The sequence below is a fragment of the Pecten maximus genome, chromosome 19, assembly GCF_902652985.1.
Source record: "Pecten maximus chromosome 19, xPecMax1.1, whole genome shotgun sequence".
Lineage (NCBI taxonomy): Eukaryota > Metazoa > Mollusca > Bivalvia > Pectinida > Pectinidae > Pecten > Pecten maximus.
Window position 1 is genome coordinate 1,671,624 of NC_047033.1, and position 27,063 is coordinate 1,698,686.

The 27,063-nt window shown below is 38.2% G+C and overlaps 1 protein-coding gene across 1 annotated transcript; it reads left to right on the plus strand.

Annotated features, from left to right (window-relative positions):
• Positions 1–1,145: 1,145 nt before the first annotated feature.
• LOC117317623 (leucine-rich repeat and death domain-containing protein 1-like) lies at positions 1,146–19,711 on the plus strand. Its single transcript, XM_033872474.1, has 3 exons — positions 1,146–1,252; positions 14,558–16,573; positions 17,849–19,711. Exons 1-3 carry the CDS (start codon positions 1,240–1,242, stop codon positions 18,145–18,147), a joined length of 2,328 nt encoding a protein of 775 aa, XP_033728365.1. The 5' UTR covers positions 1,146–1,239; the 3' UTR covers positions 18,148–19,711.
• Positions 19,712–27,063: the final 7,352 nt, after the last annotated feature.

The window sequence follows — 27,063 nt, forward strand, 5'->3', positions numbered from 1 at the left end:
AACATTATTGAAATAATGTAAACATTATCCAAAATATATAACCAGAATAATACACTTTTTTGTATACCCATGTTCATTGGCAGTACTAGTGTAGCAACACTGGACCGGGTCGCTAATCGAAGACAAGGTGGCTCAATCAGTAGAGCATCCGGCTAGTGTTCGGAGGTCCCGGGTTCAAACCCCCGTTCTGGCCACTGTATGTTCCCACTGACTCCTACTACACTAGTAATAAAAGGATCATGTGATTTGTGTTCTAGGCTTTGAAATAGTCTGTAATATAAATAAAGGAAAACATTTCAAATTGTAACTGATTGATAGGTGATAACAATAAATAATTCTTTTTAAATTGAAGGTAATGGAATATCAACAAGGATGGATAGTATTGCAACAGCAATACAAAGTCCCCTGCCTGAGCTAGAAGTGCACCTATTCATTTCCTATTTTTTTTTTTTTTGAAAAATGGTTTTTCGAAAAAAACAAATGTATACCAAGTTTCGTTACTCTTTATGTTTACATATATAGACGTACACTTCAATTTATAGCTATATACAGTGTTACTAACACGAGTTTCCTCTGACCCTGACACCTTCCTACGTCGGAAATGGTATCAGGGCCAGAGGAATCTCGGGCTATAGTGTTACTAACGTAAGATGCGTACTACTATTTACATTTTATCTTTTAAAACTTGAACGATTTGTTGTCACGCTCACGTTGTCAGAGCTGATAAAAGTCTTTGGAGTGACCATGTATAATGTCACATGCTTCGATGACATATTACCCCAGACATACCATTCTTCACCTCAGTCGCGTATAACAGCTTCTGCATAGAGACTTGTGTAATGCAACTGTCCAACGCCTCGTTCGAGATAAACGGTGCTCATATGTTGGAAATATTGTAGCACATTTTCTCACAAAAAGCAATGGTCAAAGCCGATCAGTCACAAATGAAGCAATCTACAGCAGTTTCTTTCTTCGGTATGTGTGTGTGGTGGAGGCTGCCATGTTCTGTTCTTCGCAGGTTCCTCTGTTGACTTGTCGGAGCACCCAGAACGCAAGCTGTTTATGTTTATAGTTTTTCAGTTCCGGTCATGCGCGTGATTACTCCCACTTCTCGTTACTTCACGCAGACTTATCGCCGATCGCGTTATTCGCACTTGGCAACCCAAAGCGTCCTCGGTGATTTGACGGGACCGGCTAATTCCAATTTTATCTGGATATATGTGTGTCAATTACAGTTAAATGAAAGAGACAGGTATGTTGCTATAGTAATATCTGTTTTAACGAATGCTTGTATGTCAGTCGTAATTGTGATTAGACAGTGTTCGCACAACATTGATGTATACACGTACATTATACGTGTATGTGTATTAATGTAATATATACACATATGTAATATACATATGTATATGTAGCGCACATATATGTATACTAGTAAATATACTTAAAGAAGCACTATCAACACAGTAATAATACAGTGACATTTAAAAAAAGTGTTGAGCTACTTAAATTAAATTAGATATGCCGTTTAAATGGTAGATTTAATTAAAAGGGGCACCTGCTTAATTTTGCCGGGCATGGAGGATTGAATGATGATGCTAAAAAATGAAGTCGATATCATGTTTTTGTATCGACTCTTTTTTAGATTATGATAATTATTATTCGTACATGATATTGATATCTGCTTTGTTTTTTCTCCATTTTGAAATTATTATTACCGTCGATTTAATTATCATTAGTTGCCATTACAATACAAAAATTGTATATGTATCCGGACCCATCAATTAACTGCCTTTAATTCCAATATTCGTCAGTCATCGTTAGTTTTTAAAACCAGTTGGTTGGATCTGTCTGTTGACTGGCGGTTGAAAATCCCCGTATTAATCACTTTAGATATGGTGTGTTAAATAAAGGTATTTACCGAAGTTTGATCAAATCTAGTCTATCTATCGCTAAACCTTACTGTACACAATTTTTCACGCTAGTTTTTTTTTCTATTACAATGACCACTTGCCCGTTTTGAAACCATTCCATCCCTTCATAATGCCTTGAATTTAATTCCCATTTTTCAATGTTTACAATAAAACAAGGAACCTTAATTATGCTTTCATACCTCTGTGTATCGGATTTGTTTGCTAAATGTTAAAGCTTATTCCCCCTACATGATTTGCCCATAACCACACACTATCCTCTCCCACCCAAACCTCCATGCCAACTTTTGAGTCCCTCGACATTTTAATAGTCATGGTTTCCCCTCTGTATCAATGTTCCGGATTTGTATCACCACTTTGATTTTCATAGTCGTCCCTAGATTCCCGACTACATACATATTGTTGTTACAAAGTTATGTATATCCAAGTCACGCGGTATCACATGTACACTGTTATCGACCCTACTATTAACTGACAATCCCGTTGTCTATAAATCAGCCACCACTTAGATCTTTAAAAGGATACAGCTGTCTTAATGCTCTATCCATTTCTACTGTAAATTACTTTTAAAAGCATTTGAAAATGTCAATCAGCTGAAAGTTTATATGTACAAGAAACAATGTTGTACTGAAATGAATTGGTATTTCGATCATTAAAAATCCTGTTGAAACATTTAGGCTGGGCGGCCAATATTTGTTTTGTCATTTACTTGTAAATCATTCGCTCGAAAAATTTGTAATTCAAAATGGATCCTGATTTGATGTAAAGTGGAAATCAATATCATTTGTCTACCTATATAGCTTTATATTACACGTGACGACCTTTTATCAGTGGGTATTTTACGGGTTACGGGTTCATCATCTTGTGAGAAAACATGGTAAAGAAGATTGCGACGTGGACAATAAAGGAATGCCGGGAGATTCAGAAACTAGGGTATTGAATTATCTTGGTATAAAGTGATGTATGTGCTGTGAACATACTAGGGTTTTCCCGATAACAAAATGTCAATACTTTATCATTGTGAAATCTCCCACGATGATCATTACAAATTAAAAGAACTAGAGCTTATTCTTTTCTCCGAGTACTCCGGCTTTCCTCCACCTCCAAAACCTGACACGTCCTTAAATGACACTGGTTGTTAATAAGACGTTAAACAAAATAAACAATATCTATTGACTATAACAAGGTCTGTCAGCCAACGAGACAAACTATTGAAACACTAAAACGCAGAAACTACATGTCCTTAGAATATAATATACTAATATAGAATACCAAAACAAGTGATTGAATACGAAGTAGAATAGTGTTTTATAGTACAGGGTTTGGGGAGAGAGTTGGCAGACACGTGTTTTTATTCGGAGTTAGTGTGGCATGCTTTTTAGCAGATCTCTTTACAAACCTGAATCAGAGTAAAAGGCCAGTGACGTTTTTATCAATATTTTAAGCTGTCAATACATGCATTATGTACAGGAATAGTTTTCAAAGACGGATTTCGTTGATGTACATTTGGGCTGATTTTAACTACCACAATGATATCAAAACGTTTTGATTAATAACTCGCCGTTATGATTTCTGTACAAATACATAAACCGTATATAGAACGCGATATAGAGGGGATTAAAAGACAGATGTGGATAATTTGAAAACAGATCAATACATACACGAATACATTATATAAAGGTGTAATCGATAAATGCTACTTGATATGTTTGTAATATATTAAGCTTTTCGAGCCTACCTAATTAATGACATACAAAAACACACCTGGACTAAAATAATACACGTCGCGGCCAGACTGTTTGTTAAAAAAGGACAAGCTTGATAAGATTTTAATACAAGTGTAATGTTTATGCTTGGCTGTGAGGGAATTATCTAAAATGTACTATAAAACAGGAGAATCTTTATAACAGCTTCCATCTTTTATTCTTCTTAAACTAACTCGCAAAACGGATTCGGAGAATCCGGATCAAGTATAAACTAATAAAACAAAATTAGAAAATATAAAAATATCCGGAATTTGAATTATCTTTCTTTAAATCATAAACCAACTTAATTAAAATAATATGATTTCTAAAGACCAGTAATGTCATGTACATAACATGCCCCCCTTCAAAAAATGAACCCTGTGAATTTATACACTGGTCATAAGAAATCACACCCTAACCTAATGACAATAAACATAGGAATTCAATCTTCAATCAAAAATTAGAAATACAGAGTACAATGCTATACAAAATGTTATCATATCACAAACATCTTGTAATATAAATCCATTCAAATGAACCAGTTCGACAATGATAAGTAGAGTATTACTTATTAGCCAATATTTGAATTATTCAAAGTTCAATATAGGAATATACTGGTGTACAGTTTTAGAAACAAGAAAATCAAATTAAATTCAAAATCCAAAAACAGAAAATGTGCTACCTAAACAAAATTAAGCATATTGCTTTGCCAAATACTAACAATACATGAGTACTTGCAACTCTGTGAATAATATCAACAGGATGTGCCACAAGATATGTAAGAAGATAAATGACAGGCAAAATCAACAAAGCAGGACTTTTACTATGACCTGAAAATGGCTTTACTAGGTCCTGACTAGAGAATCTAGTATGACTAGTAAAGTAATACAAAAATCTAGTTTCACTAGTGTGATAATAGAATACAAACTTAGTATCACTAGTGATAATACAAATACAAACTATGTCCTGACTAGAGAATCTAGTGTGACTAGTATAGTAATACAAAAATCTAGTATCCCTAGTGTGATAATACAAATACAAACTATGTCCTGACTAGAAAATCTAGTATGACTAGTATAGTAATACAACTCAACTTTTGTGTGAGAAAATTCAACATCAAAATACTATCATTACAACCATGGCTAGTAGAAATATAATATTTTCAAAACATTCATCAATAATAAGATGAATGAAATATATGATGATAGTCAAAATACTAATTCAACAGTATGTCATTATGTACTACATACAACATCATTATGTAAACATGTATTATAAAATGGAATGTATGTATCAAAAGTAACTCGTACATGTATTGTTCAGTTAAGAACGTTAATACTGATTATCCTTTAATCTATATATTTCTAAATGAGCGGCGGAGGGCGTCGCTTAAGTCCTTGCCTAGCATTGCTAGCCAAGTCACGCAAAGGAAGCCAAATTGCGTTCTGCGCTGGTTCTCCCTTCATATGTACAAGGTACTCAAAAGTTCTACCATTCTGTCTCTTAGCCAAAATTCTCTGTACCTTTCCAGAGGCACTACTGGTACACGAGACGTCGGACGGGTTGATGTGGTCCACATCACGAAATCTAACTGGTTTTCGGACAGTTCGTATTGGCCTTGGAGCAGATATAGGTCGAGCAGGAACTTCGCTGTTTTCATTCTTGTAAGTTTCCGGGGTGACGGTGGCTTGTTTAGAAGCTTCATGATTTCGATCTGAACTGTGGCCGGTGGGCTCAACAGATGCATCGGCTGTGGAGTCGGATGAAAGAGTTTTTCCTTCGTTAACAACATATATTTTGGAATCGCCTTGTAAGCTGTGGCCTGTGGGCTCAACAGAAATGTCATCGGTTGAATCCGAAGATTCTTCATTGTTTTTGAAGAATCTAACTGGGTCCGTTGTACGGATATAGGCCATCTTGAGTCTATTTATATGCACAGGCCTCGGAAGAGCTTTGTTTGTCTCCTTGTTGCGTAAGGACACCATGTGTGGACTTGGCAAGTCAATAACCACAAATGGACCTACATAACGATCTTGCAATTTCTGTCCTTGACCCGTAGGGTCCTTGGCCATATACACATAGTCGCCGTTATCAAGGTCCAAAGGTTTAGCCTTTAAATTAATCCTATCCTGCAGAGCCACTTTAGCTGCAACAGCATTGCTCTTCGATTCTTTCCGAATTAGCTCAAGGCGCTTGGTCAGCTCTGTGACATAAGAGTGAACATCCTTTGGTAGTTCCTGTCTTTCCAGATAAGAGATGATTGGTCCAAACTTCGAATCCTTTCGCTGCATTTTGCATATGCTATTGTGGTCAAAGTTTACCTTCTCCATGTCCTTCATAGCCTTAAAGGCAGACATTGTCTGGTCAGATGACAAATCAATGTCTGTTGATGCAGTGAAATGTTTAAGATCAGTATCATCATCTTGTGTAGTGAAAGCAAACTGTTCGTGTCCTGAAGTATCGTTCTGAGTAGTTGCCATGAATATATTGTCTTCAGAAGTAGATATTATTTCTGATGTTGAATCTTTCTTGCTAAACTCACAATCAATCTGCTTCTTCATTTTTCCTGTTTGACTGTCAACCGGAACAGAAATTTTGTTCTTGTCATTGTGAGTGTGGCCTCTAATGTCAGATTTGTCCTCTGAACCATAAAACACGGGATCCTTCCGTAAAAACGAAGGATGTCTGTTTTGACGAGTCTTTCGCCTTCTGTTACTCCGAGCATGATGTTTGTCTTCGGAATCACCGTCATATCCGTCATCCTCATCATGAGAAGGAACGTTACCAGGCTTAGAGTGAACAACAGGAACCTGTAAATGAGGTTGAATAGACCGAATATTGTTCACCTCGTCAAGCGAGTGGAAATCAGATGATGCAACTCCGACGAGATCTTTAAGATGATGTCCTCCAGGTAGTTGAATATGTCCTGTGTTGTCATCTGCATATGGAAAGAAAGGATCGTCCTCAACAGGGCTTTGAATGGGATCACGTGGGTTGTGCTCAATACAGCGAGACAATGCATCTGGTACAATCATTTCAGCCGCTGGCTTATACTCTAGCTTGAAGTTGAACTGTTGGAGGATGGCGACCCATCTTTCATATATGGCTCCTCTCATCTGTTTCTGAAACAGAGGCCGCAAAGCCTGATGGTCACATTCAACAAAGAAGTGACGACCTTGGACATAGGACTTGCAATCTAATACTGCCGTAACCATTCCTAAAAGTTCTAGCTTTGTAGGACCGTACGAACGCTGATATCGACTCAGTGATTTGGAACCAAAACGTACAACACGTTGTACGACATCCGATTTATTTCCGGACTCACTGGGATAACACTGGTACAACATGTATCCAATGCCATGTGAAGATGTATCAACTGCCAGGTGGAAAGGGATATCATAGTTTGGAAAGGCGAGTACTTCAGAATGTACTAGTAAGTCCTTCAACCGTTGCAATGCCTCTTCTTGTAATGCTGTCCACCGGAAAGAGATCCCCTTTCTGGTCAGGCGAAGTAAAGGTTCAGCAACAGAACTATATTGTGGAATGAATTTCCGAAACCAATTGAACATGCCTAGAAGTCTACGCAACCCTTTGAGGTCCGTCGGTGTAGGGAGAGCTCTGATTGCTTGAACTCTTTCTGGAGGTGGTGAAATCCCGTCCTTGGAAATGTGGTGACCTAGAAACACACAAGACTCTTCTGCAAAGGAACATTTCCTTGGTCCTAATTTGAGTCCTGAAGACTGTAGTCTCTGAAATACCTCTGATATGTCCTTCAAATGTTGATCAAAGGTTGCAGATGTTATCAAAATGTCATCAAGATAACATAAACATGACTTAAATGTTAATCCCCTCAGTACTTTATCCATGAGTAATTGAAATGTACTCGGTGCTGAACTGAGACCCATGGGAAGACGATGAAACTTGAAGGTTCCAAAACATGTATTGAAAGCTGTATATTTAGAACTGTCAACGTCAATAGGCATTTGAAAAAATCCTGAACTCAAATCTATTGAAGTAAAGTATCGAGGAGTTTGATTTGAGAACGACTCAGTTAGTTCTTGTAGATTCGGAATCTCATATTGAAATGGCTGCGTTTGAGAATTTAAATAACGAAAGTCAACACAAAACCTGAATTGAGATAAACTAGACTGTCTTGTGATTGGCTGACTTGTCTGTGCTCTCTTAGTGACCAACACAACAGGACTTGTGATGATAATTTCTTCAGTCTCGCTGACTGGAACAATGATCCCTTGTTCAAGGAGTTCATCCAGCTGATGACGAAGAACTTCTCGCTTATCAGGAGGTAGCCGATATGGTCTTTGGTGTTTAGGTTTTACATCCGGTTTCAAAAGAATCTTGTGTTGAACAACCTTGGTGAAACCTAATCCAGGATTGTCTGAAGTCACAAACAAATCCTTGTGGTTTGATAGCAATGTTCTCATCTGTTCCTTTTGTATTGATGACAGATGGTCTGAAAGATTAAAATTTTCTTGAAATCTGGCCTCGGAATAATTACATTGAGTATCTGTATCAGTCGATGATGTTGAAAGTTGAATGTTTTGCACAACTTTGTCATCGACATCGGAAACTTCATCGTCAGAAGAAACGTGGTCAAAATGTGCGATTGGCTTGCCCTTAAAAATAGTGATAGGCGATGATGTTGGGTTCAAAAGCTTTACTGGAACAGTGTTCTGTTGTGAAACTGTAACAAGGGTCTTGGCTACAAGAAGGTGATTGTGAGCACTGTATGAGCTACTAGTACACATTCCTTGACATCCATATAAGGCTTGGACTGGTAACTGTCCCCATATTACTACTTCAGAATTTGGCTGGATGATGGTGCGCTCCATGCATCTCACACGTGTTGATGGAAAGCTATATGAATTGTCCGCAAAGTTGAGAATAACACCTTTTTCTCTTAAATAGCAAGATCCCAGAATCAACGGATGTGAAGTATGTGGCAAGATATGAGCAAGCACATTATGTACCTTGTTTTGTACTTGTATCTTGAGGATTACAGTACCGAAGATTGACACTGACTGGTTGTTTGCCAAAATAATTTTGTCATCAGGTGTTGGTTGAAAATTAAATTTAGCATGATTTGGAAGAGCCTCAAAGAGTTTGTTGCTTACAACGTTGATTGAACTCCCTGAGTCGATGAGCGCTGCTAATTTCAAAGTATGTACTGTAACAGGCATGTATATAAAGTTACTATTTTTCTTCTCAGACCCCAAACCATTTACATAGCTGTTCCCGGCGGGCTGGGGTGTGTTCCCGTCAGGTCTTGCAGGTTTCCCTGTCCCCGTGTAACAAACATAAGGCAGGCAAGTGCTCTGTGTCCATACTGAAAGCAAAGCTGGCACTGAAGAGAAGGTGTTGATTCCCCTACTCCATTCCAGTAACACGTCCGTTTAGTGTGACCTTCACCAAAACAAGCAAAACACTCAACTCTTCTCTGGTGTGGTAGATGTTGACCCTGGTGTGCTTGATGTTGACCCTGATGTGATTGATGTTGACCCCGATGTACTTGATGTTGACCCTGATGTGCATAATGTTGACCCTGATGTGGTTGATGTTGACCCTGATTTGGTTGATGTTGACCCTGATGTGCTTGATGTTTACCCTGATGTGCTGGACTCTGGTGTGGTGCTTGATTTTGCCAGGGTTGTTGCTGAAAGGATGTTTTGTGCTGCGACTGTCTGGGCCTGTATGATGTTGTTCCTGTACCTTTGGCTTGGCCAACAGCAAAGTCTTTGACCAAGTCTGTTAATGCTTGTACCTGGGTTTTGAGATCATTGATGTCATCATCCCTGGGTTTGACCGCAGCACATATTTTTTCGGTGGGTGATGAAGGGACATCATGTTTCCTGTACCCACAGGTTTCACCCATCTTCGCCGATGACAGGGCTGCATCAATGTTGCGTGGACATCCTGCACGAACAAAGAAGGCAAGCTCATGGGGCAAGCCACTTATAAATTTGGAGAGCACTTCAAAATCGGGTTTTCCAATCAAGTTACCTTTTTCAAGGACTTGACAGTAAAAGTCCTCCAAAGGCTGGCCAGAAATAAGAGACAGTCCCTGAAAGTTGGTGCTCTCCACCATCATGCGTGGGCTCTGCCAATCTAGTGTCAGGAATCTCTCTTTGAACGCACCCAAAAGATTGTCCCATGATTGTTTGTGGGCACTGTCTAATGTATTAAACCAGGTCAAGGCAGGTCCCTGCAGATGTAGGTGAAATGCTGCTATTTTCCTTGATGTATTTACAGAGTCCACATTGATTAAAGTTGCATATGAATTGAATTCATTTATAAATTTATCTCCATTTTCATGTGGGTACCCCGAAAATTTTTGACAACTAATTGATTTAGCCATTTCACAAATGTCCACAGGCAAATTAACTTCTAAATGTTCTGAAGGTATGGTCTTAATTGATGTCTCTACTGAATTTGTTATTGATGAAGTGTCGGTGGTGACAGTCTCAGTGGTAAAATGATCACCTGACCTAACATTCAATGAATCTATAGAAAACTCTAGAGTAGAATCTGTACATGACTCTAAATCATGCTGTAGTGAATCTAGAGAAAATTCTGGAAGGCTTGGAAAAGTAATATCATATTCCAAGTTTAAAAGTGGTATTGGAGTACTTTCATGTATAGTTGGTTGGCGTTGATTATAACAAGGTGTAACAAAATTTGTGTTCAGTTCCAAAAAGCTATCCGAAAGAATTTGTAAAGATGTTTCATCAGGGTCCGCAGCCACTGTCACTGGTGTTACATTCATAGCATGATATAGTGCACTTTGTCGGCCTGTGGGCTTTCGACAGACTATAACAATAATGTTATGGCAATACCCAGCATGACAATGTCGGCCGGTGGGCTTTCGACACAAAATAATCACAATATATCAGTCGGCCGGTGGGCTTTCGACATATGTCCACAAAATAATAAATATGTCGGCCGGTGGGCTTTCGACACAAAATAAACACAATATATGTCGGCCAGTGGGCTTTCGACATATGTCCACAAAATAATCAATATATGTCGGCCGGTGGGCTTTCGACACAAAATAAACACAATATATAAGTCGGCCGGTGGGCTTTCGACATATGTCCACAAAATAATCAATATATGTCGGCCGGTGGGCTTTCGACACAAAATAAACACAATATATAAGTCGGCCGGTGGGCTTTCGACAAATGTCCACAAGCAAATTAACAATATATTGAACAAATTGAATAATGTCAATAAATGAATAATTAGTATAAGAATGTCGGCCGGTGGGCTTTCGACAATATATATATGAAAATTACTAGTCAGCTGTTAATTAAGTAAACACAACACAAAATGTTAATTTATTGAACTAGCCCCTGACACACATGGACTATTTTCTCCTGCCATACTGTTAACAGGCTGCGTCGTGGGTGTAGGCCATCATACAGTTTAAAGTAAGAAAATTGTGAAATCCTCCCACGTGATCTGTGGATGCGAAGATCTGTATGGAGGGCCAAGTGTGATCTTGTGCGTGTGTTATTAAAATTACAAATAAAAGTGTTCAATTTCATGACAAAGTCCTCAAATTGCTTTTGACGTCTTACACATACTGCTGATGGAGTCAAACATGATTTATGAGGGTACTTTCTGATCGAGTTTTGGAGATCTATTGGAGGAATGGTGCCAAATAATACGCGAGCAGTAGGATTTCGATTTAGAATTTCACGTTCAATGTCTAAAATTGTCAAAACGATGTTGTTGTATTTAGTATTTTTGTTGTTGTCTGATTAATCCGCAATATTGTCCGGGATATCGTTACTACCAGCACATATAACATATAGTTCATATCCAGAGTGGTCAAAATCCCGTAAAAATCGTGCGTGGTCCCCAAGCGTCGAACCCCGGGAAACTTTTAGAGTCAACTCGCCCAATCGAGCACCGGCAAATCTCGAGTCGGTGAAAACGATACACTTGTCCATAACCTACATTTACCTTACATATTCGCTTAAGATGACCTGAGGATTCTCCACCATGTAATGTTTATGCTTGGCTGTGAGGGAATTATCTAAAATGTACTATAAAACAGGAGAATCTTTATAACAGCTTCCATCTTATATTCTTCTTTCCAACTAACTCGCAAAACGGATTCGGAGAATCCGGATCAAGTATAAACTAATAAAACAAAATTAGAAAATATAAAAATATCCGGAATTTGAATTATCTTTCTTTAAATCATAAACCAACTTAATTAAAATAATATGATTTCTAAAGACCAGTAATGTCATGTACATAACACAAGTTTCGAAAATAAAACTTTTGAGATATATACAAGCAAAATAAAAAATAATATTTATTTTGTTCAAATTTGTATTCAGCGTATTGCAATTTGTTTTGAATAATATTATTGCTTATGTTTGATGAGTATTTGTTTCATTTTTGTTTGTAAGCTAACCATGCTTTCACGACCTGGCCCTATATGTAACATGAATTAAAAACACTGAAATCTGAAGCCGAACATGACATTCGTTATTCAGAATACCTCATACATTCCGCCTCTGTCTAGCGGGTCAATGTAGGCTATATCACATATCTGAATACGGTAAAAAAATGTCACATCGGTGATTATAAATAATTACTACACGTAATCATTTATGTCAATATAGAAATCGATTCCAACACCTAGTTTGTAAACTAGGTGTCGGGGGTAATGGACAAGCCATTAGTCCGTCAGAGTAAACGTGTAAGTATTGATAGGACTTGGCCCGGAATCCCGACCCGCGGTCCATATACATGTACATAGCTATATATATGATTAATATGTATATAATATGTACATATATCCATTTGGACCGTGTTTGCAGTATAAATATGTACATACATATCCATTTGGACCGTGCTTGCAGTATATATTAAACACCCCACAGTGATTAGTGGCCCTGGCGTTATTGTGACATCAGATTCTATCTCGGTCCAATGGATCAGTCAGTTACCCACACCACGTAATACACCATTACATTTATATGTTTTAATTATATTCAATTTTTAAAAGTGTGGCGCTTGAGTGAGCAGTATTTGACAACACAATGTTTAAACATATTTTGTTGCAAAAAGTTTACAAACGGATTAGGTACAAGTTATTGCAACTTATGTGACCACTCTTTCCTTAATAATGTACAAAATAAAGAAGAATATGCAATTGGTATATTATACATAAATTTACATTATCATACCATTTTTTTTGAGGAAGAAAAGGAGAAAAGGGGAGAACCACTAGGCATGTAAAAAGCATCGACAAAGGATATGCTAATACCTATAAATGGGAACATTAACAACTAGGAAACTGAAATCATTTTTCATAATGCTTTAAATAGTTGTAAGCTGTTCATGTGTTTACGATGTAAGTAAAGAGTATGTATAGTGTCATTGGTTTCAAGTCCCACAGGCTCAATCAAGTAGATAACATGTCGTCAATATATCCGTAGCTGAAATTGAAGGACACTTCAAGGCCTCCGTCACCTGATCCGACAACAAGCTCTTCAACATCATCAGCTTCGTAGGAAAAAATAATTAATAAATAAAAAAAAAACCCAAGTCATCCAACTGAGGGATACAGTCTGTTCTCATGCCATTAACTTGTTGGGGGACCTGGTCACTGAACTGAAGAAATATGTTGTCGATCAGAAATTCAATCATCCTCACGATTTCGATGTACTTTCTATGAGCTAGTTGCATGTATAAATCCCGTATAGTTTACAACTATGTCCAAATGTACTTATATCGCCGTTCGCCTTTTTTTTGAAAAAAAATCTGACTACAAGAGAACGAAGGCGTTCAATAAGTTTGGAATGTACGTAGAATGGCAGTGTAAAGTGAAGACAAATCAAAACGTTTTGAGGGTTTAATATCAATCAGAAGATCTTTAAGCTTTCAAAATCCACATTCCGTTAATCGCACTTCTCTAGTAAACGGTATCCCAATAAACTGTATATGTATACCGAAAATTCCGTGTTCTATAGACTCTCTGTTAATATGTTATTATCGGGTTCACAAACACATCATATCCACCTCACCTAAAGTTCATAGATATCCAGTATGGAGTTTTCGGTGTATTAGAATACTACCTATAGATGTATAAGGTTAAAATTTGTTTACTATTGCTTACGGTCCCAGTCATACACACAATACGATTTATAAGGCTACGCTTTCATAACAAACGTCACAAGAAGTTTTTTACTCGCTGTGAAGAAAGTGCTGGAATCTGTCTCGAAAGAAATCGATAAACCAAAGATCGCTAATAAGGTAGTCCTGCGATATAAACTTCACACCGAGTTGTATTTTTAACTTCTATATAGACAGAAAAAAGTGTTAAACTGAATTCCGTATTGATTTTTCATGTCGACTGATTACAGGTTTCCTGAGAGAGGAAAAAGCTAAGTAGAGCCACGTGACAAATGTCGAACTGATTATTTATAGTGTCAGCGACTAGATTGAACAGACAAATTAGATTTGTTTTCAGGTCTCAGAAAGGAAGAGATTGACAAAGGAGAAAGTACCTATAACAATGACTTTAACTTTATAACTGTTCTTCGTAAAATACGGTTCTAAAGTTTGGTAAATCACAGAATGACCTCATTAATCATGACGGAGAATGAACTATGTATGAGAACTGTCCTGTTATGTGTATCGGTTTGACTGATTTACTTGACTTCCGGTCCTGACTGCAAGGCTTTGGTCGTAAACCAAATAACCCATGAAAAAAGATGGTAAAATTCAGTCCTATAATGGCGTGGTATCAGACATCGTATGAGGGACGTATATCATAGTACATGTATACTTTTAAATATGAACTTTGCATTTGGTTTTAATTGGTATATTTTTTTTTACAATTTACAGGCATGGACGGGTCCGTGGATCCATTAGAACCCCCGGAGGATCAGGACGTTCCTCAGGAGAATCCCGAGGATGCTCCTAATGGCGTCGGAGAAACTTCACAGGAATTGACAGAAGTGGAAGAGGAGCCAGAACCACTGAACGTAGAAGACTATTTATTTGACGACGGACAAAATGTGACAATGGACCTGAACGAGCAGATGTTAATGGTCGTACCGGAAGGTGTTTTTGCGTTCGAAAAGCTCACACATCTGATGCTTGCAGACAATGGCTTAACGAGTATCCCGGACGACATAGAGAGACTAGTAAATCTAGAGATACTCGAAGTGCCCAACAATAAACTCGGTTCCATTTCCAGTAGTGTATATCTGCTCTATCATCTCCGCGTTCTTGATTGTTCAAATAACGAGATCTGTGAAATACGACCGGATATTGCAAGTCTTCTGGACATGCGCGAGTTGGTTTTAAACGGAAACAGACTGACACGTATCCCAGCACAGATTGGATATCTGGAGCAGCTGGAATATCTTATTCTGAGTGAAAACAGGATTTCCGAACTTCCAAACACCATAGGTCACTGTCAAAGTTTGAAAGTACTTGCATTGGAAAGAAATATACTGGACTTCATCACACCGGAAGTGTGCAAGATAGAAGAACTGCGCAGACTCGCTTTATCCGGAAACCATATCACAAACCTACCGAGAGAAACAGAAAATTTCACTTGTCTTGAACAACTTCTCCTGGACGACAATGAGTTTGAGTTCGTTCCCGTTCAAGTATATTGGATGGAAACTTTGACAGAGCTTGCTTTCAGTGGAAACAAGTTAAAAGAGATACAACCGGAAATCGGCAATCTCAAGAATCTGATAATATTAGGACTTAACAATAACCAGATTGAGGCCATTCCAGATGAACTTTGTGACCTAAATTTGATAGAGGTGTTAGGTCTTGAAAACAATAAGATAAAGGTTATCCCGGATAATATATCCAACTTGTACAATCTCAAGGAAATATACGTCGGAAACAACTGCATCGAGGAAATCCCGGAGAATCTTTGCTGGTGCTCAAATTTGGAGGTCATAAGCTTGCTGAAGAACAAGATTTCTGACCTTCCGGTTGAGCTCGAGAATCTGCGTCGATTACATTCTTTAGTTTTATCGGACAATGCTTTTGAAATACTCCCTCCAGCTATCAGTTCCCTTCATGGTCTGGAAATATTTCTCGCTGACGGAAACAAAGCTTCAGAACTTCCGGAAGATTTTGGAAATATGAGTAAAATGAAGCAGATAAACCTTAGCAGAAATGCGTTCACTGAGTTCCCGAAATCGTTGTGTTCACTCCGCGGACTGGAGGTCTTAGACATACGTCATAACCAGCTACAGGTTATACCAAATGAAGTTTCCAGATTTGAGCGAATGCGTGTTCTAAATTTGAGTAATAATCAGATCCGAAGTCTGGACCCGGAGTTTTGTGGCATCAAAAACCTCCATGTGTTAGATCTTTCTGACAACTTACTGGACGACATTCCAGAAGAATTTGAAGGGATGGATGAACTTACCGATTTGGATATTTCAAATAACCAGTTTTTGCAATTTCCAAAAATTGTGTTTGCTATACCAAATCTTGAGCGTCTAAAGTACGACCAGAAAAACGGCCATCCGACGCCATCACTTCCAGACGAGGTTGAGTTTTCTGGGCTGTCCTATCTAATAGTGTCCAATAACTCACTGCGAACCCTCCCCAACACCATCAACGGCATGAAGAACATCCAGTCGTTTGTAGCAGATAACAACGACATTTGCGTATTGCCAGAGGCTCTATGTGAGCTAAAAAATCTCAAAGTGCTTCATTTGAATAATAACTCATTGACGTCACTTCCGGAAAATTTTGACAACCTATCAGGATTAAAAGACCTGCGTCTCTATAACAACCCGATGAAGACTCCGCCAATGGATATCTGTGTTAGTGGTGTCATGCAACCGATTGGTCGGTTCATTAGACGAGCGATGGAACGTGAAGGTAAGTTAAGACCTCATAATTTTCATTCGAACATATTTGTTTTGGGCTAGTTTGATTATTTCTAATTCACTAACATATGAGTAGGATATGTTAAAGCATTGTTTACGTTACAGACGATTTGAAGAAGTATAATCCTGGGGTATAATAACAACACCTGTTCAGGTTTAGTATTGTTTAACGTCGTATCGCCAGCGACATCTATTTAAAGTCGACCTCCCCTGTGTACCAGATCCATTCGTGTGGTGTATGTGTTAGGAGTATGCGGTATGTTTGTCTCCTTGTGATAGAGTGGAACTGATACCGATTTATAGTGCTACCTCACTGAAGCATACTGTCGAAGATAATCAGCAGGACACTCAACCCCATCATATTATACTGACAACGGGTGAACACACAGCACCTTTTACAAAATCAAATATCAATGTATATATCTATCTGTGAATATTTTGTCGCTCATACACAATTGAGACAATATCCGGCAAACGATTCCATAACATAAAAGAGAGGGTTCTTTTTTATATGACGTCGTTAATTACGAGGTGCATCAGTTTTTTCTTGTTCCATGTCCTTTAGTTCATAAGAAAACTCAAGTTGATCTGTCACACATTTTTTCTTTTATGTTAACATTTTTATCACGGTGATCTCATTTGAAACGCTAATTTTTAGTATGGCATCTTGATAGATAGTGAGCAGCAAGCAAAATACCTTAAAATGGATGTCCAGTGGGACAAAATCTACAAATTACAATATATTTAAGACATGTAAGAAGTGTTGTTTCTCTAAGTGCAATTCATGATTAACCGATATTAAATCATAATGAATATGTTTAAATGAGATGAAAATGATCAATTTACTGTATATCATTTTTAAAGAGTCTGTGTCGAATGGACTGTTTGTAACTTGGATCAATTAACAACTGTTTGTTTAAATTCACTGCCTTTAACAACCAAAGTGTCTTTGTTGACCACATGCTTGAATTCATGATATATAGTTCGTCCCTTCGTAAAACGTTAAGTGTATGTATTATAGAAATGGTCGGACAATATAGTAGTAACGTTCGTCAGGTATACAACCAAATAAAATAGATCTTTGGCGAAGCCTTTAAAAATGAGATTTACGATATTTATACTTTTTCTGAAAAAAATCATATGGTCGTTAAGTATATTGACCAGTCCATCCAGTAAATACGAAATATGTATGGTAAATTCCATTTTCATTGAGTTATCCCCCTGTGAGCTACACATCCCCATGTAACATTTTTCTTATTTACGTCAGAACTACTGCTGCTGAAGATGTTTGAGGAGATCAAAACGTCTTTGGATAAAAACGAAATCCGGTACATGATGAAGAAATTCCGATTCCCAGACACAAAAATCACGGAACTGGAACAGACATATCACGGGAAAGACAGAATTCAGGACAGAGTCTACAACGCCATGTTGTTTTGGAAGGACTTTAAAGGGCCCCTAGCGACCATCGACGAGCTCATCCGGGTATTTCACATCGTTGGTTACGAAGAGTTGTGTACGAAACTAAAGGCAATGAAAATTTTCGCACAAAGGCTGAGGTTTTAAGATAGAACAGCCGGGCAGAAAAACATTGGATCTTACGGGATTATAGACTTTCTGTTTACAGTAAAGAATTCCAGGAACCATAGCTTTGGCGGTTCACATTACACGTTTACCGTTTGGTCATTCATGTGACATTGCGGTAGAGAGTCCCGCCATTATTTTTATTGTACAGTTTGGATACAAGTTTTCTTTGTTAGAGATACAACACAGAACGTGTGGTCTCACTTCTTTAAGACTGTACTATCTAGGGTGCTACTGTAATCAGCCAAGTGTCTGGTAATGCTATCATAATTAGCCAAAAATGAATAATATCAGTCTTTCTATCAGTGTGAATCTAAGCAAAAATGTTGGCTATAACACTTAATTTTTGCAATGTATGTGTGGCGGGTTTCCCTTTTGTTCAATCGATAGAACGGCTGGGGAGCTTAAGGTCGTTGCTTCACGTTCGTGTTTGAGTTTTATTTCTGCCACATTTGTGCATTTCTCGACCATTTTGATAAGAACCAAATTAAGGAAACGGTTTGTATAAAGTATTGTTATTTTTACGTTTCCAAACAATTATATATGTACTGTATATGTGGCCTGGTCCCATTTCAACAACGTTCCTTTACACAAGCTAAGAGTTTCCTTAAGTGACGAACGTTGCTGAAACCATGGACTGAGGGACATCCTCGAGAAAAAAAAATCTGATATTCCTTAAACCTTTTGATTTTAATGTTGTTAAGTTTAGGAGTTTATGTGCCTTTAACACACTATGCAGTGTGTATTTAACTATACTCTATTGACTATGGTTTATAATTAACAGCCTTTCACAGTGCTCATTTAACTCTGACGTCACAATGCCTGCACAATGTCGGCCAATTTCGTCAAGGGTCGGAATGTGTTGCGATTGATTCCGTTATTCGACGGAATCGGCCGGGATGTTGCGATTGATTCCGTAATTCGACGGAATCGGCCGGGATGTTGCGATTGATCTCATATATATATAACTCTGATTTCATTACACACGGTGACTATCATGATAACCTATTAATAGTAAAAATGAGTTCAAATGAAATTATTTTGTCACAGCCGTTCATCTGTCGAGTTTACATCCGTTTGTAACTGTTAAAGTAGAAATACATGGGTGATATCTATGTACTAGTACTAGTCATTCTGATGGTTACTTTCAAACCAGCTCTTTTAATATTAATACCTATATAGTTTTTACAAATAGATTTCTTATTTTCATTTTTTTTTTATCTAGAATGATATGTTCATCGTTTTTATTGAACTTTTTTTTAAATAGTGCTTTTGTATTTATTGTGTCTTTTATAATAATAATAAACAGTTTACTTATAGAATCAGGAACCGATGTAAAATATCTCATTGTATCATCTAGTCTTCATAATATTCCGTTGTACTCTTTCTGTTTTACGATTGGAGTTTACCTCAGAACTACAATTAATATCTCTTTATCATGTTTTTTTTCTGTCGTTTGTGACGTGTAGATATTATTTTTCAATGTTTCTGAAGTCGATCTCAAACGTTGCTCGCACGACGCTCTGACTTTTTTTCTTTCAACCCCCCCCCCGCAAAGTGCTCTTTTTCATTGCGAATTATATTACGCGAAAAGTATAAATTGGTAAATTAGGATGTTTTGATCATGAGAAATGTTTGCGATTCAACACTTTTTGGCAAAATCACGTTCTTGCAATAACGTTGATAAGCAATTGAAGTAAATTGTCGTGTTGAAGGCACAGCATTAATGATGGACAAGCTGTCAAAGTCGGTCACTTTGATTATCAATATAATGGTTCAAATAAATGTTTGAATATATATTTTGAAAATGATATCTAGTTCCTCGTTACATCTACAAAATTGTCGATTGGTCGAACACCGACACTTGTTAAAACTACACGATATACGTACATCTCCGAGATTAACCTTTATTACACGAAATGTAATTGTTATCAAACTGTAAGTTATACATGTATTATATTGTTATATGATCTCATTGTTTCCTTTGTTCTCGAAATCTATCTACAACGACTACCACACGACTTGGTATCTATAACGACTACCACACGGCCTTATGGCCTACGATCTAACTATTGTAGAAGCGAACATGTAATGTGCATGTGTAGAGAAATAAGAAGTTACAATGCGCATGTCTGGTCGACTTTGCTCATCCTCTTGGTCCAGCTATCGCAAACAGACTTTGTTTGAGCATGCGTCACCATTTGGAAACAGTGCAGTGATTGGTTGTTGTTTATACACATATGTAATCACATTAGACGGAACAGCCTGGCTATAGTGAAGTGATGACGATCGACCATCTTGTTTTCTGTGTATCGAGGTACGGTGTGATGACACATAGGAGCTGTGATTGGCTTTAAAATCTCGTTGTTACAGCCCACGTCTTCATGACGTCACATGCATCCTGGTCTCAGTCTCTAAGTTGTTTAGCAATGTTTTTCGTAAAGTGGCTCAGGAGTTTTCATTTCCTGTGAGAAACATGTATACAATAGATATATTTAGTTACTACTTAAGTAGGTCAAAGGGGAAAATGAATAACCATAAAAAAACCCAAACAAAAACCTCACCTATAGCTGCTTTCATATATCTCGAATGTTATAAAAATCCACGCAATTCATTCCCAGTATGTGGTAATACAAGGGAAATAACTCCCATATGATACTTATAATCGTAAAATGCCAAAAGAAAATCATGTTCATATTAATTGTTAGCTTCTGTCTTAGTTTGATGTTTTTGTGCATATTTTGTTTTATTAGTTTCGTAGAATAGTTAAGTTTATATTTTTTTAATACTTAGTAGAGTTTTTATTTTTGTTCGTTTAACTGATTACATGTTGGTGATTGCTTTTGTTATTATCTTGTTTGTGTACACCATTTACGGTAAATAAATATCACATTCGCCGTAAGCAGAACAAAGATATATTAGATAATCTTGCTTAGCAGGATTCGGCTTACAGAAACTCAATTTCTGAACTTAAATTATGAAACCGGAAGTATACATTTTCTAAAGGACCACACAAATGCATGCGAGGTCCATTTTTTTTTGTATCTACAGGGACGTTTTTTTTCTTTTCTAATTCGTGTAACTTATAAACACGCTAATTAAATCGGCGAGAAAAAACGTGTTACGTAACTTTTTTATTTTGTTGTTTTTCTCACTTTTCCGGAATAATATGTTACTGTAGTTCCGTGAAACATTGATTTAAACATATTTTATTTGTATCAATATATACAAGAGGATTGGGCACAAGTTTTCAAACTTATATGAAGCCCTTTCCGTGAAACATGTTATCGTTTTATGTTGCCTAAGTGTCGAACCCTGTCTTTCTTTGAGAAAGAAGTATGTTGGGCTACAGCGATCCTATAACTATTGACGACAACGAGTACATTACGTTAAAGTCATACATACAATTGACTGTGCTTTGTGGCAGTACGCTACGTCTTAATTCTAAATCAAACATACAAGTGACTGTGATTTGTAGCTGTACGCTACGTCTTAATTCTAAATCAAACATACAAGTGACTGTGATTTGTAGCTGTAAGCTGCGTCTAAATTCTAAATCAAACATACAAGTGACAGTGATTTGTAGCTGTACGCTGCGTCTAAATTCTAAATCAAATATACAAGTGACTGTGATCTGTGGCAGTACGTTGCGTCTAAATTCTAAGTCAAACAGTACGCTACGTCTAAATTCTAAATAAAACATACAAGTGACAGTGATTTGTGGCAGTACGCTATGTATACGTCTAAATTCTAAATAAAACATACAAGTGACTGTGATTTGTAGCTGTAAGCTGCGTCTAAATTCTAAATCAAACATACAAGTGACAGTGATTTGTAGCTGTACGCTGCGTCTAAATTCTAAATCAAATATACAAGTGACTGTGATTTGTGGCAGTACGCTACGTCTTAATTCTAAATCAAACATACAAGTGACTGTGATCTGTGGCAGTACGCTGCGTCTAAATTCTAAGTCAAACAGTACGCTACGTCTAAATTCTAAATCAAACATACAAGTGACTGTGATTTGTGGCAGTACGCTATGTATACGTCTAAATTCTAAATCAAACTTACAAGTGACTGTGATTTGTGGCAGTACGCTGCGTCTAAATTCTAAATCAAACATACAAATGACTGTGATTTGTGGCAGTACGATATGTATACGTCTGAATTCTAAATAAAACATACAAGTGACTGTGTACTGTGGCTGACTGGTGGTTTCATTTCAGTACGTTTAAAGAAAACCTTTTTACACATATCAATGTTTTATCTCTAAGTTAAATACGTTTATATTATGTGGATACAAATTAACTCGAAGCGAATAACTAATTAGCGAAATAAGACGTCGACTGCATAGAGAACGGTTTAAACGGCGACTAACAGTCTAATAAGACCAATACCCATCCTTCGGAGTCGGTCGTAAGCCCAGTGAAATACCAGCATACTTCCTTGTTGGAACTTAAAACTTAACCCAGAATGTCATATTAACTTAATACACCTGATCAATAATATGAAGATGACATTATACTAACTGTTTTAAATAATGCATTAAAGACTACAAGACTTTACAATTGTTGATGATTTAGTAAAAGTGATGTTAGATGACTGCATGCTTTCATCTGTATATTTATTTGTATAAAATCAACGAGAATGGTTATACGTAACTTAAATTAGTCGATATTTTATACAATTCTTTACAAGGCTTCATGTATAAAAATATTAATAAAATATCTACAATGCATATGTATATTATTTCATTTATTTATGTCGTTGTGTAAAGTTACAGTGTTTTCAGAATAGGAATTCGGTTCCTATGACTGGTTGGACTGAGAGGTGTGGTCCCTTTTACTTAAATATAGTTATCCATTTGATAAGTTTTGACCAACGTAAATATAATAAGTAACGAGTATTATCTAATGGAGTTCACTGCTGTCAATATACAATTCTTGAAATTTCAACTTTTGGCCTTTAATTCAGCGTTCGCCCCTGTGAGGAAACTTTGGGTGCTGTCACCTCGCCTTTAGCTGAGCGTTCGCCCCTGTGAAGAAGCCTTGGGTTCTGCCCAAAGGCCTTTAGTTGGGAGTTCGCCCATGTGAGGAAGCTTTGGGTTCTGCCCCTGGCTTTTAGCTGAGCGTTCGCCCCTTTGAGAAAGCTTTGGGTTCTGTCCCCTGACCTTTAGTTGAGCGTTCGCCCCTAGGAGTAAGCTCGGGGTTATGTCTCTTGTTCTTTAGTTGAGCGCTCACCTCTATGAGGAAAGCTTTGGATTCTGTCCCCTGACCTTAAGTTGAGAGTTCGCCCGTGTGAGGAAGGCTTTGGGTTATGTTCTATGGCCTTTATTTGAGCGTTCGTCCATGTGAGGAAGTTTTGGGTTCTGTCCCCTGGCCTTTAGTTGAGAGTTCGCCCGTGGGAGGAAGGCTTTGGGTTATGTTCTATGGCCTTTATTTGAGCGTTCGACCCTGTGAGGAAGTTTTGGGTTCTGTTCCCTGGCCGAGACATACCAGAGTCTCTAAACATAGTCAGTTACTATCGCGCATACTGACACCAGCCGAAACAGTCGTCATACTCTCCCCGGTCACATTATACTGACACCGGGCGAAACAGTCGTCATATTCTCCCCGGTCACATTATACTGACACCGGGCGAAACAGTCGTCATACTCTCCCCGGTCACATTATACTGTCACCAGGCGAAACAGTCGTCATACTCTCCCCGGTCACATTATACTGACACCGGGCGAAACAGTCGTCATACTCTCCCCGGTCACATTATACTGTCACCAGGCGAAACAGTCGTCATACTCTCCCCGGTCACATTATACTGACACCGGGCGAAACAGTCGTCATACTCTCCCCGGTCACATTATACTGACACCAGCCGAAACAGTCGTCATATTCTCCCCGGTCACATACTGACACCGGGCGAAACAGTCGTCATACTCTCCCCGGTCACATTATACTGTCACCAGGTGAAACAGTCGTCATACTCCCAAAATGCTGAGTGATAATCAGGAGTGGCAGCTTTCATTTTTAGACATTGTTATATCCCGGCCAAGGAACAAGACTACTCAAAGGGGCGAACGCTCAGCTAATGACAAAGAATGAGGCAGTGTCAAACGAACCATTATATTTGGCCTTTAATTCAGCGTTCGCCCCCGTGATGAAACTTTGGGTGCTGTCACCTAGCCTTTAGCTGAGTGTTCGCCCCTGTGCAGAAGCTTTGGGTTCTGCCCCAAAGCCTTTAGTTGGGAGTTCGCCCCTGTGAAGAAGCTTTGGGTTCTGCCCTAAGGCCTTTAGTTGGGAATTCGCCCATGTGAGTAAGCTCGGGGTTATGTCTCCTGTTCTTTAGTTGAGCGCTCACCTCTATGAGGAAAGCTTTGGATTCTGTCCCCTGACCTTTAGTTGAGAGTTCGCCCGTGGGAGGAAGGCTTTGGGTTATGTTCTATGGCCTTTACTTGAGCGTTCGACCCTGTGAGGAAGTTTTGGATTCTGTCCCCTGGCCGAGACATACCAGAGTCTCTAAACATAGTCAGTTACTATCGCGCATACTGACACCAGCCGAAACAGTCGTCATACTCTCCCCGGTCACATTATACTGTCACCAGGTGAAACAGTCGTCATACTCCCAAAATGCTGAGTGATAATCAGGAGTGGCAGCTTTCATTTTTAGACATTGTTATATCCCGGCCAAGGAAGAAGACTACTCAAAGGGGCGAACGCTCAGCTAATGACAAAGAATGAGGCAGTGTCAAACGAACCATTACGAAGAAAATAAGTTCCCCTTGTTTTTTCGCCTCTATCGACCATGCCATAGAGACAACAGCTACAAATCCTATAACCTTAATGCAGGTATTATAGTACACTCCACCAAAACATCGTTGATGGGGTATACCTAGTTGTTTCGATCGATCGATCGAGAGAGAGATATTAAATTATAAAGTCCTATCTTTACGAAATGAGTTTCGGAGAGACACCAAACACAGGGAAAAGGCCAGGAACAAAGAATATTAAGGTCCCCAATGTTGGATGGCAGCCGCAGAGTAATTTGCGCCTCATTCAGGACTCCTTTTAGGAAACAATCCGATTATACAGAGATCGGCTCCTTTGAGATAAATACCAGGTAAGGGGAAGGCAGATTGCACCACAAAAGCGGCCTCATTGTAACCATATATTGCCCGCCGTTCCTATTGAACAACAAATTGATAATTTCACATAAATCCACGACCCCATATCACATGATATATCGAAGAATATCGCTATTTTTCTAAATTTTATCAACCATAACCAATGACGTTAAAATGCAAATATGGCCCTTTGAAGAGGGACCCTCATGGAGAAATAACCCTGACCAGGGAGACAATACTGCATTTGTCCCGGCACATAGTGCCATAGTTAATTTATTATACAGAACGAAAATGAACAAATGTAAATGTTCTTTATTATTTAATAAACATAAAGAAAAATTCAAAAACCAATATTTTTTAACATTTAACAATGAAGTTGACCACACAGACAGTGATGTAAAGTGTAAATCCATTGACAGGTAATTTTACTGCAGCACTTGTTGGACCTTATTTTCTTTATCGTAGATTCAAGTTCTCCACCAAGTGTACTGTTCCACTTGTCGTCAGTGGGAACAGTGACATATTGACGTCATAATATGGCCCGCGAGCTTGGCACGGAGTTGTCGCCCTCGTACTGCAGTTTCGGGAAAATGTCTCAGCTATAGTATGTCACGTGGTAACGTTTAACCCAATCATATCAGTGAAAATAGAAGTGAGATATAAACATCTGAATTGTTTCATTTCTGATAATAATCTGCTATTCCACTCATTTACGATTACGCCCTGACTACTAATGCAAAAAACGAAGATTTGAAGCGTTACGAAAAAAAGGAAATATAAAGACTCATTAAGATCACTTTCGCGTCTCCATACAGAGGGAGGGCACAGACACACCTTTTTATGAACAAGCGGTCACCTGTTATGGGATGTACAGGGATACAGTGATACTATTTAGAGAAAATAAGACGCAAATTTGCTATTTCCCCATTACAAACACAAAATGACAAAATTATTTACTTCATCAAGTATTTAGTAGAATGATTTGAACAAAATTTTGTGCTTATCTGTGGTAGTGTCATTTTCATACATCGACTTCAGGACATCGTTTTTAATACGATATAAGCTTTTCCCCCAGCATTTTCAGCCCCAAAAAGTACCTGCTCAAACTACACTGGTGCGCAAATTTCACGGGTTTTTATGGTAATGTTTTCTGCATGGGTTAAACAAGTGGGACAGAGTCAGAGGAGTTTAGGTTGGTTTTGTCTTACTTAACGTACTATCGACAGCTATTGTTATATAAGGACGACCTCCCCTGTGTATGACATACATCTACAGCTATTGTCATATAAGGACGACCTCCCCTGTGTGTGACATACATCTACAGCTATTGTCATATAAGGACGACCTCCCCTGTGTATGAGATACATCGACAGCTATTGTCATATAAGGACGACCTCCCCTGTGTATGACATACATCTACAGCTATTGTAATATAAGGACAACCTCCCCTGTGTATGAGATACATCGACAGCTATTGTCATGTACGGACAACCTCCCCTGTATATGAGATACATCGACAGCTATTGCCATATAAGGACAACCTCCCCTGTGTGTCATCGACAGCTATTGTCATATAAGGACAACCTCCCCTGTGTATGAGATACATCGACAGCTATTGCCATATAAGGACAACCTCCCCTGTGTATGACATACATGCGTTTGATGAGTGTCTGTGTTTTGGGAGGCCGCGTTACGTTCGTGTTTCTATCCCTTAAGTATAACGAAGTAAAACGAAGTAAAACGAAGTATACCGACGTATACTGAATGTCGATGACAATGGA

What these genes read in the sequence shown, in the direction of transcription:
- LOC117317623 (XM_033872474.1), top strand. An exon ending in ACGAGCGATGGAACGTGAAG is followed by an intron (nt 16,574 to 17,848) that starts GTAAGTTAAGAC and finishes TATTTACGTCAG; the next exon opens with AACTACTGCTGCTGAAGATG.